Source organism: Chiroxiphia lanceolata, chromosome 16 (assembly GCF_009829145.1).
Source record: "Chiroxiphia lanceolata isolate bChiLan1 chromosome 16, bChiLan1.pri, whole genome shotgun sequence".
Lineage (NCBI taxonomy): Eukaryota > Metazoa > Chordata > Aves > Passeriformes > Pipridae > Chiroxiphia > Chiroxiphia lanceolata.
This window is the reverse complement of record NC_045652.1, coordinates 2,999,633-3,012,882: the sequence shown is the minus strand read 5'-3', so window position 1 is coordinate 3,012,882 and position 13,250 is coordinate 2,999,633. Positions and strand designations below refer to the sequence as shown.

Sequence of the window (13,250 nt, the reverse complement as noted above, 5' to 3'; positions counted from 1 at the left end):
CTTTTCAGGCCCTTATTTCCAGCTGCAGATCTGCATCTGGCTGGTTTTGGTGCTCAAAGGGGATTGATTCTCCTGGGACATGGAACAGTGTAAGTGAGATTAAGTAACAAACGTAGGCACAGACTATGCAGAACAATTAACAGTAGCTAAAACGCTACCTCACTGTTTAATCACCACCTTAGCAGTAGTAAACAACTCTGGTTAAAAATGTAGTATTGAAACTAGTGTAATAAAAATAATGGCAGCAGAAAAGGTTCAATACAATTGAACAAGGCACAAACGTTCTGTTTTTTCAGAGTCTTCTGAGATAAGGCAAAACATGCCTGCCAAGTGCTAGGGAGACAGTTTAAATTAACCACGGGCAGGGTTAGAAGTGTCACTGGATTAGAGGCTTTGTCCCCATGGAACTGGCACAGCAAATGCAAAGACAGTCCATCTCCAGGGCCTGCTCGAGAGGCCAGTCTTTGCCTTTCAGTGGAGCTGCGCGTCCAGGTCGTACTTCTCGCAGAATTTGTCTGTGAATGGTATACAAGTGAGGAACTCGCACCACTCGCACTTGATGGGGTAGAAATAGAACAGAATCACGAGTCCTGAGAAGAGTGCAATGAAGATGAGCTGGAAAACTATAATTTGGCACCGTTTCCTATATAAATCAAACTTCCCAAAGCTAATGTAGGGCAGGAAGGCAAAGGAGAGGAAGAATCCGCTGATAAATCCTGAAATGTGAGCGAAATTATCAATCCAAGGCAGGAGGCCAAAGGCAAAAAGAAAGAGCACCACAGCCAGCAGCTTGAAGAAAGCCCTCCATGGGCGTGCCAGGATTTGCCAACTCTGGAAGAGCTCCACAAAGAGACAGGCCAGAATCCCAAACTGGGATCCTGCAGGGCCAACCTGCAGAAGAAGAGCATTACAGATAAGGTCAGGCTCGTGCCGTCTCTCTGGCCTCTGCTGCCAGCCCCAGGCATCAGTTACTTGTTACTCAACTCCTTGTTCAGTGTTTCTTGGGGAAGAGACACTGCAGCCCTCAACTTCATCCCTGTAACGGGGTGCAAGGAGTACAGGGGTCTGGTTGGATTTAGGACCAAGGTGTGAGGCCAGCAATCCCCAGAACAGACTTTGTATTTGAGAGCAGATTTGGTTTAAGTTGCCAGAGAAGAGAAGCCCTTGAAGGCAATCCCCTGGCTCTCCCCACCCACCATGCACTTTTCCTTATGGAAGGACCTGGAAGATGGTCCTGCCATGCAGTCTTCTGTGGGCAAGCTGAGCTCTGCCTTTGCCCCTCTCGTGCCACTCTCACATGGAGGGTCTCTGGCACCAGCTACAGCGCTCGATTCCCAGCCTGCCCGAGGCCTCTCCTACCCCATGGTTGGCAACTCCCCATTTGTTATGGGGTAGCTTTCTTCCTGCAGCCAGCCCAGGCCAGTGACTGGGAAAGCCCAGGGTGCTCTGGGGGATGTTGGTGCTCATGGTGTGGTGCCATCTTCTAGCTCCCCATGTGCCAAGGCTGCGCTGCAGGGATGAGCCAGCTCTGGCGTCCCTGCCTCTGCCACAGAGGCACAGCCACGGAGAGGAGGGTTGTGTTCAGGGCAAGTTACCAGGACCCTGGTCTGCAGGAGACCCACCTCTGCTCTGTAGGGTAGAAATATTGCACTGGCAAGGTTCCCAGTGATGCCACTGAGAAGGTAGATGATGGAGATGCGGTGCCATCCTGCCAGCTTCTCCAGGTCCCGCAGGATCGTCATTTGGAAACAGACTGAAACCAGACAGTGCAGGATCCTGCCAAGTGCAGAGTACAGGAGCTGAACCAGCAGCCACTGAAGTCACCCCTGTGCTCATGTTCTGTCCCCAGCCTTACTGAGAGCTCCTGCCCTGGCCTTGCCCACGCCACTAATCCCTCCCAGCAAACACAGGATGGTAAACCTTGGCAGGGGCCACAGCTCAGCACCCCTGAGTCCCCTGGGAAGGGACAGCCAGAACAACTCAGCAACCCCAGGGCTGAGGGTTCCCCCACCCAGACAGGGGAAGTTTTACCCCTCTGCTTACCCAGCATGGAGGAAAAGCGAGAGCCAGAGGCGGTAGAACTGGTCGGGGACTTCTGGGTTTAGGAAAGGGAGGAGCCCACAGACGTCATCCATGCAGTGCACCTACGGCAGGAACAGGGATGTCAGGGGCCCTTCACCAAGGCCAGGGCAGAGCCTGCAGGTATCTCTGGCACAGGGGCTCCTCCTGCTTCTCTGCTGAACCAAGTCCCAACACCAAGTCACATGTGACCCACCCCTTCCCTGTGGCAGCTTTATGCTCATTCTCCACCCCAGCACACACAACTAAGGCATCTCCTTGCTCATGGAGCAGGACAGGTGCCTTCTCCCCCTGCCTACACACTGGTCCTGTGCTGGGCTCCCACAGCTGCCAGCCCAAGTCCTGAACTGGCCTCCAAAGAGCTACAGTTACAGCCAGCTCTGCCACTCCAGTCTGGATCAGCAGCTTCCCGCAGGCAGAGGGTAGGACAGGACACAGGACTGCCACCCACACTGCAGCACTGTCACCCCTCAGACCTTGCCAAGCTGCCAAGGGGAACTGGAGGGAGAAGGGCAGCCATACAACCCCCCAGCTCCACACTCACCTGAGAGCAGAGCGTTGCCTCCTCGTGGAAATAGCCCCGCATAAATTCACAATACTCCCGGGAGGTTATTTCACACCTGCAGGAGGTACAAGTCACACGTGGAAGGGACAGTGGATCACTCCTGTGCCCTCTCAGGCTACCCATTCCCCCTTGTCTCAACCCATCTGTGAGAACTGATGCCTTCAGCTGCTGTAGTGTCTCAACAGAGGCACAAATACATTCCCATTTAGCCCAGTGCCACTCACCCCTCCTGCTTCTCTCCCACAGGGATCCCTGCCTCATCTCCACAGACCGGCACACAGAGGCTCCAAAACATGTGCCAAAGCTGAGCTATTTACAGCTGAGAACCACCACAGCCTGGGGAAGCTGTCTCAGGCTGGGGGCGTCTTGTGCTTCTGCAGCTACCAGAGTGGAAAGGGGGCCTAGGCCAGGAGCATCCTGGTTATGACCCTCAGGGACAGAGAAACTCCTTGGGACAGCACTGATTTTTCTCCCCAGGAGGGAAAGTCAGGCCCAAGCACTGGGTAAGTACTCAAGCTCAGGAGCAGCTGAGGAAGAACAGCATCTTCCTCATTTGCAAACCCAGAGCCTGTCGTTTCCTGGCATGTCCTTTGAGTGCTTGTGGACTGCAGGTTGGGGCCAATGTAGCTGGACATTCTCAGGGAAAAATGCAGAACTCCTCAGCAGAATTATTTAATCCCTTATGATCCAAGTCCCTCCAAACTGCAGGACCAGTTGAGTGAGATACCCTGCTGCACCAACGACTCATGCTGGCTGTTATCTCCTGCTCATCCCAGAGTCCTGCTCCGTCTGGGAGACCTGTCCTGGCTCTCTGTCCAACTCCCCTTCCCAGCAGGGCTCTGGGCTGTGTGTGGAAAGGACAAGGAGGACAAATGGCTGTGTCTACAACCTGAAAAGACCCCCTGTGTCTCACCCCAATACCCAGCCCCTCCACACAGGCAGAACTCCTTACCTTCCTTTGGTCCCAATGCAGCAGGGCCGGCCTGTAATCACACAGTCCATGTGGAGGTGGTTGGTGTAATTCCCAGCACTGTTTTTTGTGCAGATCTGGAAAACAACAACAGGCTGCAGTCAGACAGCCACAGCTTTGCTTGTTGCCTGGATAAAGTCAAAACAGCCCCTTGGGAAGAAGCCAGTTCCCAGACAGAGGCCTCCCTCCGACAGCAGGATGCTGCCTGATACTCCATCTGCCTGAGCATCAGTTGCCACCTCCTCTCCAGCCCTGAGGCTGAGCTGGTTTCCATCCTCCTGTTACCCTGGTAGGGCCCAGGGCTTTAGTTGGCACAGGGCAACTTGTGTTGTTGGAGGGCTCTGAGCCTCGGTGAGGCAGACCATGGCTGCCCTGAGCTGGTGCTTGTGACAAGCAGCAGAAGCTGGACCAGAGGGCCTGTCCTTCCACCAGCACAGCTGTGGCTCTGCACAGGGGGATGCCAGTGCCATATTCCAGCTGCCCTGCAGGCTCTGTGCCTCCCGGGATGCTCACCGGCCACTTGGTGATGTCGTCTGGCCACTCGTGGGGCTCCATCGAGGCTGGCTGCTCACACACCCTGCAGCAACAGAGCACAATCAGCCTGAATTACCTTTCCCCAGCATCAGGCAGGATTCCCACACTGTCCCTGTCCCCAGGCTGCCATCCCACAGCTCCCCTCTGTCCCCCAGATCAGCCAAGACCGTGCTCATCAAAGCCACAGCCTCCTTCTAGTCACCGCTGCAGCACAAAGGCAGGAGAGCAGGCAGCTGCCCAGCAACCAGCTGGATCCTTTCCAGGTGGACACACCCAGAGAGTGGGAATTCAGCTGCTCTGAGCTCTACATCAGCCCCCAGTGACTGTGCAGTGCCACCCAGCAGCTGGCAGGGCTGGGGGCAGAGGTGTGCTGGGAACTGTGTGTGTGGGGAGCAGGGGAGGAGGGGGAGTGGGATGAGGAAGGCACCCACAGCTCACAACAGCAACTGTGCAGGTGGGCAGCAACACCAGTGGAGACCAGGGGCGAGCAGAAATACAGTCACACTCTGCCTAAGCCTCCCCTGCAGTCGCCAGGACAGGCAGGGACATCACTGCCCCATGTCCCTTGGTCTGCAGAGCAGCTGCTGTCCCATCCAGCAATCCACTGGCCTGGGGCTGACTGACCATCAGCCCTGTCCCCCAGGATGGCAGCTGGGCCAGGCAGGACCTACCTGGGGTCCTGATGACAAACAGACCCGAACTGCCTCTTGTTCCCTGCCAGCATCGGCGTGCTGGGGTGATGGGGCCACTTCACCCACACGGCCAGCGTGGACTGCAGGAGAGAGGAGAGGTGTCACCATGAAGCCCAGGGAGGGAGAAGCACCAGGGGCAGCAGGGAAGGGGCCCTGGCACTCACTGAGCACTCCTCCTCCGAGGTCTGCACGCAGCCCGACTTGTCGTTCCGCACACAACAGGCCGAGTGCTTCTCCTTCTCCCTCTTGGCGCTGATGAAGCTGTGCACTTGCTGGTCCTGCCTCATGCACGGTGAGAACTTGGCCCCCAGGTGGATCAGGGCCTCCTGGCAGAGAGGGAAACACCCAGCTCAGCCAAGGGGCAGAGCAGGCTGGGGGAACTACATGGGGTGCCCCTATCCAGACTCAAGGGACCAGGGACAAGTCCTGCATGATGAAGCCCAACACACACCAGGTACACTCTCGGTATTTGCTTGGAAGACAGGCCCAGAACAAAAGTTCAGGGATTTTCTTTCCCATGGCCCCAGAAAGGCCAGCACTGTGGCTGGGAAAGAAAACTTTGGGACATTATTTCTTCATCTTTGTCTTTCCCAGGTGGAATGGCATCAGGAAAGCTGTCCACACCCCATACAATTCCTGCATTTTCTCCAACCCCAAGCTTGGCTTTGTAGGGACAGGGTGCAAAACAGGAGTGCCCAGGTCAATCCCAGCCTCCACACAGCCCACTCTGTGAGGTAGTTGGGGCTGGGAGCACTGCTGCTCCCTGACAGTTACGGCAGATCCCCAAGCTCCAAGTAGTGGAGGGCTCCAGTGGGATGGCACAACTGCAGGGCACAGTCCCCCATCTGCCCACCAACAGTGCCACCAAGAGTGCCACCAACAGCACTCACTGAGCTGGGGCCGATCCAGAAGTTTTCCTGCTGAACGTACTTGACGTTTTCATAAACCCCTCTGTTCCGCAAGACCTGCAAGGAGAGAAAGCAAGAGCCCTGTGAGCTCCTGCCCACAGGGTCAGCAGGGCAAGCAGCAGGGGTTGGTGGAAACAGCCCCCAGGATGAACAGAAATCCCCACAGCCAATGATTGGGCCCATGGTTTCTCAAACAGGTCTTTTGCAGGATCACCCCTGTCAAGACTTGGGCACCTTCATCTTAAAGATTTCCCTTCAAATGTCTATCTCTGGCTACTTTAACTTTCAAGAAATTCCAAGGCCTGGAGACCTGGGAGTGGCCTGAGAGCCTGCAAAAAGCTTCACACAGCTCAGCAGCACAGGCAGCACCAGCTGGCAGTGCAGGCCCAGGTGCTGGTGGCAGTGCTCTGAAAGCTGTCAGACACGTAGGTGAGAAACTCCCCAGGCATTCCCTGCACGGAGCAGGGGCATGGCTGTACCCCAGAGACCTTTCACAACGTGTGGGAAGGCTACCAACAGCTTCAGGATCAGCTCTCAAAGTCAAACAGGTCAGTTTTGCTCCTGCCAGGAGCAAAATCCTGCGACTGCCGCAAAAATTTAGCCCAGGTTTGAAATATTTCCCTGCCATGAACATCCTTCTGGTCTCCACCAGGAGGGGAACAAGTTGTTTGGAAGTGCTGCCAGCACAGCCAGAGCCAGAGCCTGTGAAGAGCCCACCATGCTTTGTGTCAGATATAATCTGCTGTCAAGAGCAAGGTGGCTGCAAGAGGGAGAGATGATGGTCTGGGGGCTCACAGAGATGCTGCAGGCAGCCCCCCACGGCTGGACACCCAGAATTCAGCCATCAAGGCCCTCAGGCAAGTAGCCAATATGCTGAAGACTATGACATAAGAGCCAGCAGCTGAAAGCTGAGACACTCCAGGCAAGTGAGGGAGATTCACTTACTGAATCAACAGTTTCATGTTGTGAGAACCCCACAGGGGCGATGCCGTAGATGCACACAGCGAGGATGGTGATGAGGGAATGCACAAAGGTGACCCAGTAGGTGAAGAAAGGCCTGGATGGAGGCAAAGGGAAAAGATCAGAGGCAGAAACCCAGGCATATTGCACCTACTCGCAGAACACAGGAGAAAAGCTGCTGTTTTTCCCCAGGGACATCACCAAAACCTGGGTACACAGCCAGGATCACCTAGGGATGCACAGGACTGCAGGTGATGATCTAAGGCCTTGCTAGCAGACAGACCCTGCTTACTCTGACTCCCCCATTACACCAGAAAACCACCCCTTCCCAAGAAAACATCCATGAGAACACTGAAGCCTGGTGCCAAACTGTGCCATGTGTCTGAAATAATGACCCTAGGGGAATGATCAGAGACAGGGATACCTGAGCTGTCCTGTTCATCACAAGACAGTGGTGGTGGGGCAGAGACCTGCAGTCCCTCCAGGCAGCAGAGATCAAGACACCCAAAGCAACATGAGGAGCCGGGTGAGCTCCCAGTGCACGGTGACACCAACACAGCGCTGCCTGCTGCAGTTGGCCCTGTACTCCAGGGATACACACTGGGGGGTCTCAGCAGCACCCCCAGGCAGTGACCTGAGTCACCAGAGGGCAACAGCACTCACCCACACACTGGCTGTGCGGGGGACCTTCCCCGCCTGCAGCCTCACCTGTGGTCGTCCATGTCCTCGATCTGCCGCTTGACGTAGCTGTCGATGCGCTTGCGGTACGTCCTGTTGGTCAGCTTGCCCACCATGCCCAGCCCGTAGGGCCTCTTCTCCTTGGCAAAGAGCTTCCTGACGGGCACGGCGATGCGCTGCCCGCGCTTCTGGGGGCTCACGCTCACCACCTCCTGCCGCAAGCGCACCTTGGGCTGCGCCAGGCCCCCGTCCTTCTGCTTCCTCCAGCCGCGCTCCAGGGGGCTGCAACCAAAAGCAGGACAGCCGTGGGGAACAGCCCTCCCCTGCTCTGTGGTGGCAGCAGAACCTCTGCCTGTCCCACTGCTGAGGGCACACAAGGTGCCGTGAAGTGGAAGCTGCATTTCAAAGGGTTGCACGGGGCCAGTAGATGAAAGCACAGGATGACGCGCAGAAGGTGGCACAAAGCAGCTGTGCCAAACTAAGCCCCACTTGAGGAGCTCTCAAGGCTTTAAAGTGTTCCAGTAACAGGCACATCTGCAGCCTCAGGCACATCAATTTACTCCTCTACTTCATTCCTCCTGCTCTGGTCTCTGCTGTGAAATGGAAGTGGAGTTTAGCCCAGCAGTGGAAATCCCCACCTTTGAAGCACTTCAGTGGGACTGGACTGGCAGATCAAACCTCCTGTGCCCACCCAATCAGACAGAGGAGAACCGAAAAAGAAAGTGGCACTGTCACATGCTGCAAGCTGTGCCAGTTACCTCTCACAATCTCTCTTCCATTCCCCCCTTTATTTGTACCAATGTGTGCGTTTTTCAGAACAACAAAACCAGGCTTCAACAACACAATAAAAATCCCAAGCATGTTGAGTTAAAAGGAGGCTTTTTTACCAAAATAGATCTGATGAAGGTTGCACAGGTTACTGGTGAATAGTACCTGCTTTGTAAGTCTCCATCATATCCAGGCAGTTTTGTATTTCCTTGCTCTTAAACAGCAGCATGGAGGTTCAGGTCTCCAGCATTCAAACCCTGATCAGAAAAGCCAAGTAACCTCCCATTTCACCATCCTCACTGCCTGGCACTGTAGTAGGCATGTCCCTGGCATGTGCTCTAGTCCAGGGGACCTCCTCTGGTTTCCTAAATGTCCCACTCTGCACACAGACAGGGGTTGTCAGAGATGGTGAGAGAAACCAGCTAACAAACTTTTTGCAGAAAGATCACCAGAGCATCTTGGAGGGAGCACGACAGCTCTGAAGAATGGGCAGGTAACAGGATGAGCGAGAATCTGAACCTCTTTAGCCAAAATCCTGCAGGAAACTTCAGCTCTTTTCAATATAGTACACCTTGCAAAAGATGCATTCTAACACCCCAACTTCCCCTGGGAAGTCCTTCTCCCACAGAAGGTGCAGATTCCACTTGCCCCAGAGTTGAAGTGGTTTCTGTGTTACAGAGGTGCTGTTTCCCAGTATTCCCTGTGCTGGGCTGTGAGCCTGTGCCAAAACAAACCCCTGACCAAATAAAGGACACCCAACCGTGATTCTGATAACAGCCCTCTGAAGTGTGAAAGAAATGTATTTTCCTCAATAAATACAGCCATTTGAGGAGATCCAAGTGGTGCCAAGAAGACTGGAACCACCTCAGAGGAGTGACAACAAACTCCCACCACTTGCTGCTTCCCCTTATGTTAAGGCTGAGCCAAGTTCTTGGAAACACTTGAAGGGAAAGCGCCAACACAGCAAGATGGGCTGTGAGCAGCAGAACCACAACAAGGACCTCCCTGTCTGCTCCATGTTCACACCCAGCAGAGCTCTGTGCTGGGGTGAGCTGCCAGCTAAGCTAGAGCTGACTCGGAAACGACACGGAGCAATTACTCAGTACCAGTTACTCAGGTGGAAAAAATCTAGGCATACAGTACAGTACCACCCACATATTTGAAGGGCTCTCAGCATCAGTGCCACACCTTTCCCTCGTTTCAAGTGAGGAATGTAGCCCAGCTCGACACTCAGCAATGCTTCACACTGCTCCTTGGAGCAAGACAACAGTTACTGGTGACTGTTGCAATGGCAACAGCCTTCTTGTCTTTGCTACGCTCTCCATAGCCAAAGGCTGGGCCCCCAGCACCCTCACAGCTGATTTAAAGTGTCTTTTGTTTCCTCAAGGCATTATACAATCTCTGAAACACACTAAGTGAGGCTGGAAGTTGCTGGAGAGACTGCAGAGCTGGCCTCAGAGTCACCTTTCACATGCCTGGGTAGCTGGTTTTAAAGAAAACCCATCACTGCCATGCTCTGAGCTCTGCACCAGGCACCCACAGCACTCATATGGCTTCCTCTACACAGAAGGTCCCACTCCAGATGGGTTGGTCACCCCATGTTAGGCTTTGGCAGCCTCCAGGAAGATACTCACAGTAGTAAGTGGCTTCTTTCGAGCTCGTTTTTGTCCAAGGCACCTCCTGTGAGATCTGTCTGATCTGGAGGTTTCACCTCAGCATCTTTGATTGCAGCTTCTGACGGCGACTCAAACACTTCGTCCGGGTAAGTAGAGAGCTCCTCATGAAGGACTCCTTCCTGGGCAGAGACACAGAAGTCCCATCAGAAGATGCCAACACCCCATTTGTGTCACCAGCCCTGGCAGAAAGCGGTGCTGCTGCCTGCAACACACAGTCCTGCCAGGACTAGAGTCCTGCCCTGCCTTTGGGGCCAGCACCAGGCCAGACCTGCCCCTCACCCGAGCGAAGAAAGAAGTGTCGAGCTCATCCGGAAAATCCACCGTGTCCTCCTCCAGGAAACTCGCCGGGGTGAAGCTGCGCCGCTGAGCCCTCCTGAGCGTGCTGTCCTTCACAGAGCGGCCCTGAGCCAGAGAAAGGGGCACCAGGTCACTGCCAGGCACACACAGGGCCACCCCAGCCAGTGCACAGGGAGCCCAAGTGCTGAGCTGCCTCACGCTTGTGTGTGGAGCACAACAGACTTGATGTGGGACACCTTCCTGGTGAGACTCACGGGTGAGACCCCACTCCTCAATCCACAGTGCCCAACTCCAGGCTCCTCCACCACATATTGTACCATGTCTCTGACCAAACCACAGTGATGGGTGGTACTGGGCACAGCAAAAAGGTCACTGGGCCCAGGAAAGCAGACACATGGAAGGATAAAGAGACTTGTATGGTAATAGCCTTGGGTATTTCTCCTGTTCCATGACTGCTCGCCAGGAGCAGCTGGACCACCCAAAGTTCCAGGCAGACTGAACTGGACCTGCTGGAATGCTCTGAGGTTGTTGGCAAAAAAAGGCCCCAGGTAAAAAAAGGGAAAGCAGAAGGGAAAGCAAAAACCAAGCCACCATCCCCGCTTCTTGCCAGTCCTGCCTCCTGGACACGTGGCTGAAACAGAACAGCCACGTGGGGCTCTCCCCACCCTCCCTGCTCAGCAGCTCCTTCCCTGCCACCCTTCCCTTGGCTGTACCTTCACCAAGGCCGCGGCCGCTCGGAAGCTCATCTTGGCCACAGACTCGCGCTTGCGGCGCCGGGGCAGGCGGTTGAAGCCCGAGCGGGAGCTGGTGAAGGAGCAGAGGGACGTGGCCCCGGGGGTGATGGGGGTGTGGGGGATGCTGCAGCCGTCGGCGTCCTCAGCCATGCGGAAAGCTCGGCCGCGGGCCAGGGGGTCGATGATCTGCAGAGAGAAGCAGCACATCAGCCCATTCACCCCCAGACCCTTCCCCCCTGAGCCCTCCTCCCTCCAGGCAAACATCCTGAGACCCTGACAGGTTCCTGGCTCCTGGGACTGACCAAAAACCAGGCTGGGTGGACCAACAACCAATTCTACAATAGGGAGATCCAGAATAGCCTACTGCAAGCTAAGGCCTAGCTGTAAGACTCAATCCAAGTCCCCAAACCCCTCCCTCTCTCCCTTTTTGTTTTCTGTTGTTGGTATTGACTATTGTCACCCAGACTGTTCCAGAATTTCACAGGACACTTCAAACCTCCTTCAGCCCTTCCTGAGCTCTTGGTTTCACTCTCTCCCATGCCAGTGAGCTCTACAGACAGAGAATGTGCTGTCTAAACAGGAGTTTGAGAAATCCCTGAAAACAGCCAGGTTCTTTCTCCAGCTAGTTTCCTTCCTGATACTGGACAGCTCAGGACTAAAACAGTATCTTGTTATCCTGTTGAAGCTTAACTGTATATTTACATCTGCTTCCATTAATTAGGTTTAACAGCTGGACGGAGCAGGCAAGTTTCCAGGAGCTGCAAGCCCTTCTTTGGGACTCCTCAGGCCAAAGCTCTCACTTATTCCAAACATACAAATCAACGTAATGAAAATATTGCCTTCAGCTACAAACCTTGCCTCTGTCCTTACATCATCACAGCTGTGGTTTCCATATGACCTCTATGCTTTATCCTAAGGTTTTACGAGCCTTTTTAATCCACAGCTGAACACTCAACGGGAAGCTTGATGGGCTTACACACCTATTGACACCATGTTCTGATTTAATGTAGCCCACAGACAGCCCAAAAGTATTTGAGTCTCCTGGGGCCAAAGACCAACTGGTAAGGAAACAGGAAAGAGCACAACAAAGTGAAACTTCATTGAAAAATGCACAATATTCTCCTCTGCTTCAGTGGTGCAGCCAGGCTTCAGGTCCTGCTTTGGCAGGAATGGCTTCCCACCAGCCCAGGTTGCAGTGGGGCTCACTAAAGCACAGTCATCAACCACAGCAATTAGTGTTGATGAGAGGAGCGAAGGGAAGGGCTGGGATACTGTGGGTTAGCTCAGAGGTGCTGGTAACTGGATGTGCTCAACTGGGCCTGGTCCCCTGGGGTCACACTTGAAGGCAGTGAGTGGGAGGCTACAGATGCCCTTTGCAGGCACACAAAACCATTTCTGAGGACCCAAGAGCAGAGCTGTAGCATCACTGATGCAAGAGACACTTTCCAAAGTCCTAAAACATAACCAGGTTTCTACGAGGACAGTAGCTGTGCTATGGCCTGTGTCCTGCTTGGGATAAGTGTCCTGAGTAATACCAGGCCTGTTATTGCACATCTGGGTCCAGGACACCGACCACTCTGTACAACAGAATTCCATCCTTGCAAATGGCAGCAAAAAGCCCGAGCTGAAAGAGCTCCTGGACACGCTGTACACATGTAATCACCACAGTCCCAGCATGACAAACACAGCCCTGAGCCTACTGCTGGCACAGCTGAGGGATCTCAGCCAACGACACCAGAGAGGCTGCTGGAGGAGGAACTCTGCCAAACTGTACCTGAGCCGTGAGAAGTGTCTGAGCAGGGAGCCCAGACATGTCTGGGCAGAGCTCAGCCCGCAGACAGGTCACAGCTCCCACAGCAGCACAGGCACGGTGCAGGGAACTCAGGAGGGCACTCACCTTTTGCATGCCCAGCTGGCAGGGTCCCACATAGAGGGGAGGGGGAGTCTCTGTGCTCGTTAGAGAAATATTGTCCTGACTGGGCAGGTCCATTTCCCGGATGACCTGAGGTTTCAGCTTCCCGTAGCGCAGGCTGCAGTGCCGCAGGCTCTTCCTCTGCCACTTCTGAGTCGCATCGCTGTCTTTGCTCACCCCAAACCAGTCTGCTGTGCCTCTGAAAGATGCCAGCAGACAAGTGCTAAGAAGCATTTAGGTTTGCTTGGACCGTGCACACGAAGAGACAAAAGCCCCTGGTGGTCACTTCCAGCCCACCCCAATTCAAAGACAGGCAGAACTCTTCCCCATGAGCATCTTGCAGCTTGTCCTCAGCTGGTTTTAGCAACCTGACAGATGCTGGCCAGAACCATCAACAGCATTTTGTCTCTTAAGACAGAAGACAAATGCCAGGAGAGATTCACTGTGGGTAAAGGACAGTTTGTTCTGAGTTTTTCT

At 54.4% G+C, this 13,250-nt stretch overlaps 1 protein-coding gene across 8 annotated transcripts in view; it reads right to left on the bottom strand.

The window, feature by feature from the left end:
* Positions 1–131: 131 nt before the first annotated feature.
* RHBDF1 (rhomboid 5 homolog 1) overlaps positions 132–13,250 on the bottom strand; it is a 59,740-nt gene continuing 46,621 nt past the window's right edge. For all 8 annotated transcript variants that reach the window (XM_032704353.1, XM_032704352.1, XM_032704350.1 and 5 more), the window contains 15 exons: positions 12,759–12,972; positions 10,841–11,047; positions 10,110–10,232; positions 9,789–9,949; positions 7,417–7,668; positions 6,694–6,805; positions 5,731–5,805; positions 5,005–5,166; positions 4,820–4,920; positions 4,128–4,191; positions 3,597–3,691; positions 2,624–2,699; positions 2,044–2,144; positions 1,623–1,776; positions 132–891 (listed from right to left, as the gene is read on the bottom strand). In XM_032704353.1, the coding sequence (XP_032560244.1) occupies positions 472–891; positions 1,623–1,776; positions 2,044–2,144; positions 2,624–2,699; positions 3,597–3,691; positions 4,128–4,191; positions 4,820–4,920; positions 5,005–5,166; positions 5,731–5,805; positions 6,694–6,805; positions 7,417–7,668; positions 9,789–9,949; positions 10,110–10,232; positions 10,841–11,047; positions 12,759–12,972 (2,317 nt within the window). In that variant the 3' untranslated portion in view covers positions 132–471. The remainder of the gene's footprint in view (positions 892–1,622; positions 1,777–2,043; positions 2,145–2,623; positions 2,700–3,596; positions 3,692–4,127; positions 4,192–4,819; positions 4,921–5,004; positions 5,167–5,730; positions 5,806–6,693; positions 6,806–7,416; positions 7,669–9,788; positions 9,950–10,109; positions 10,233–10,840; positions 11,048–12,758; positions 12,973–13,250) is intronic.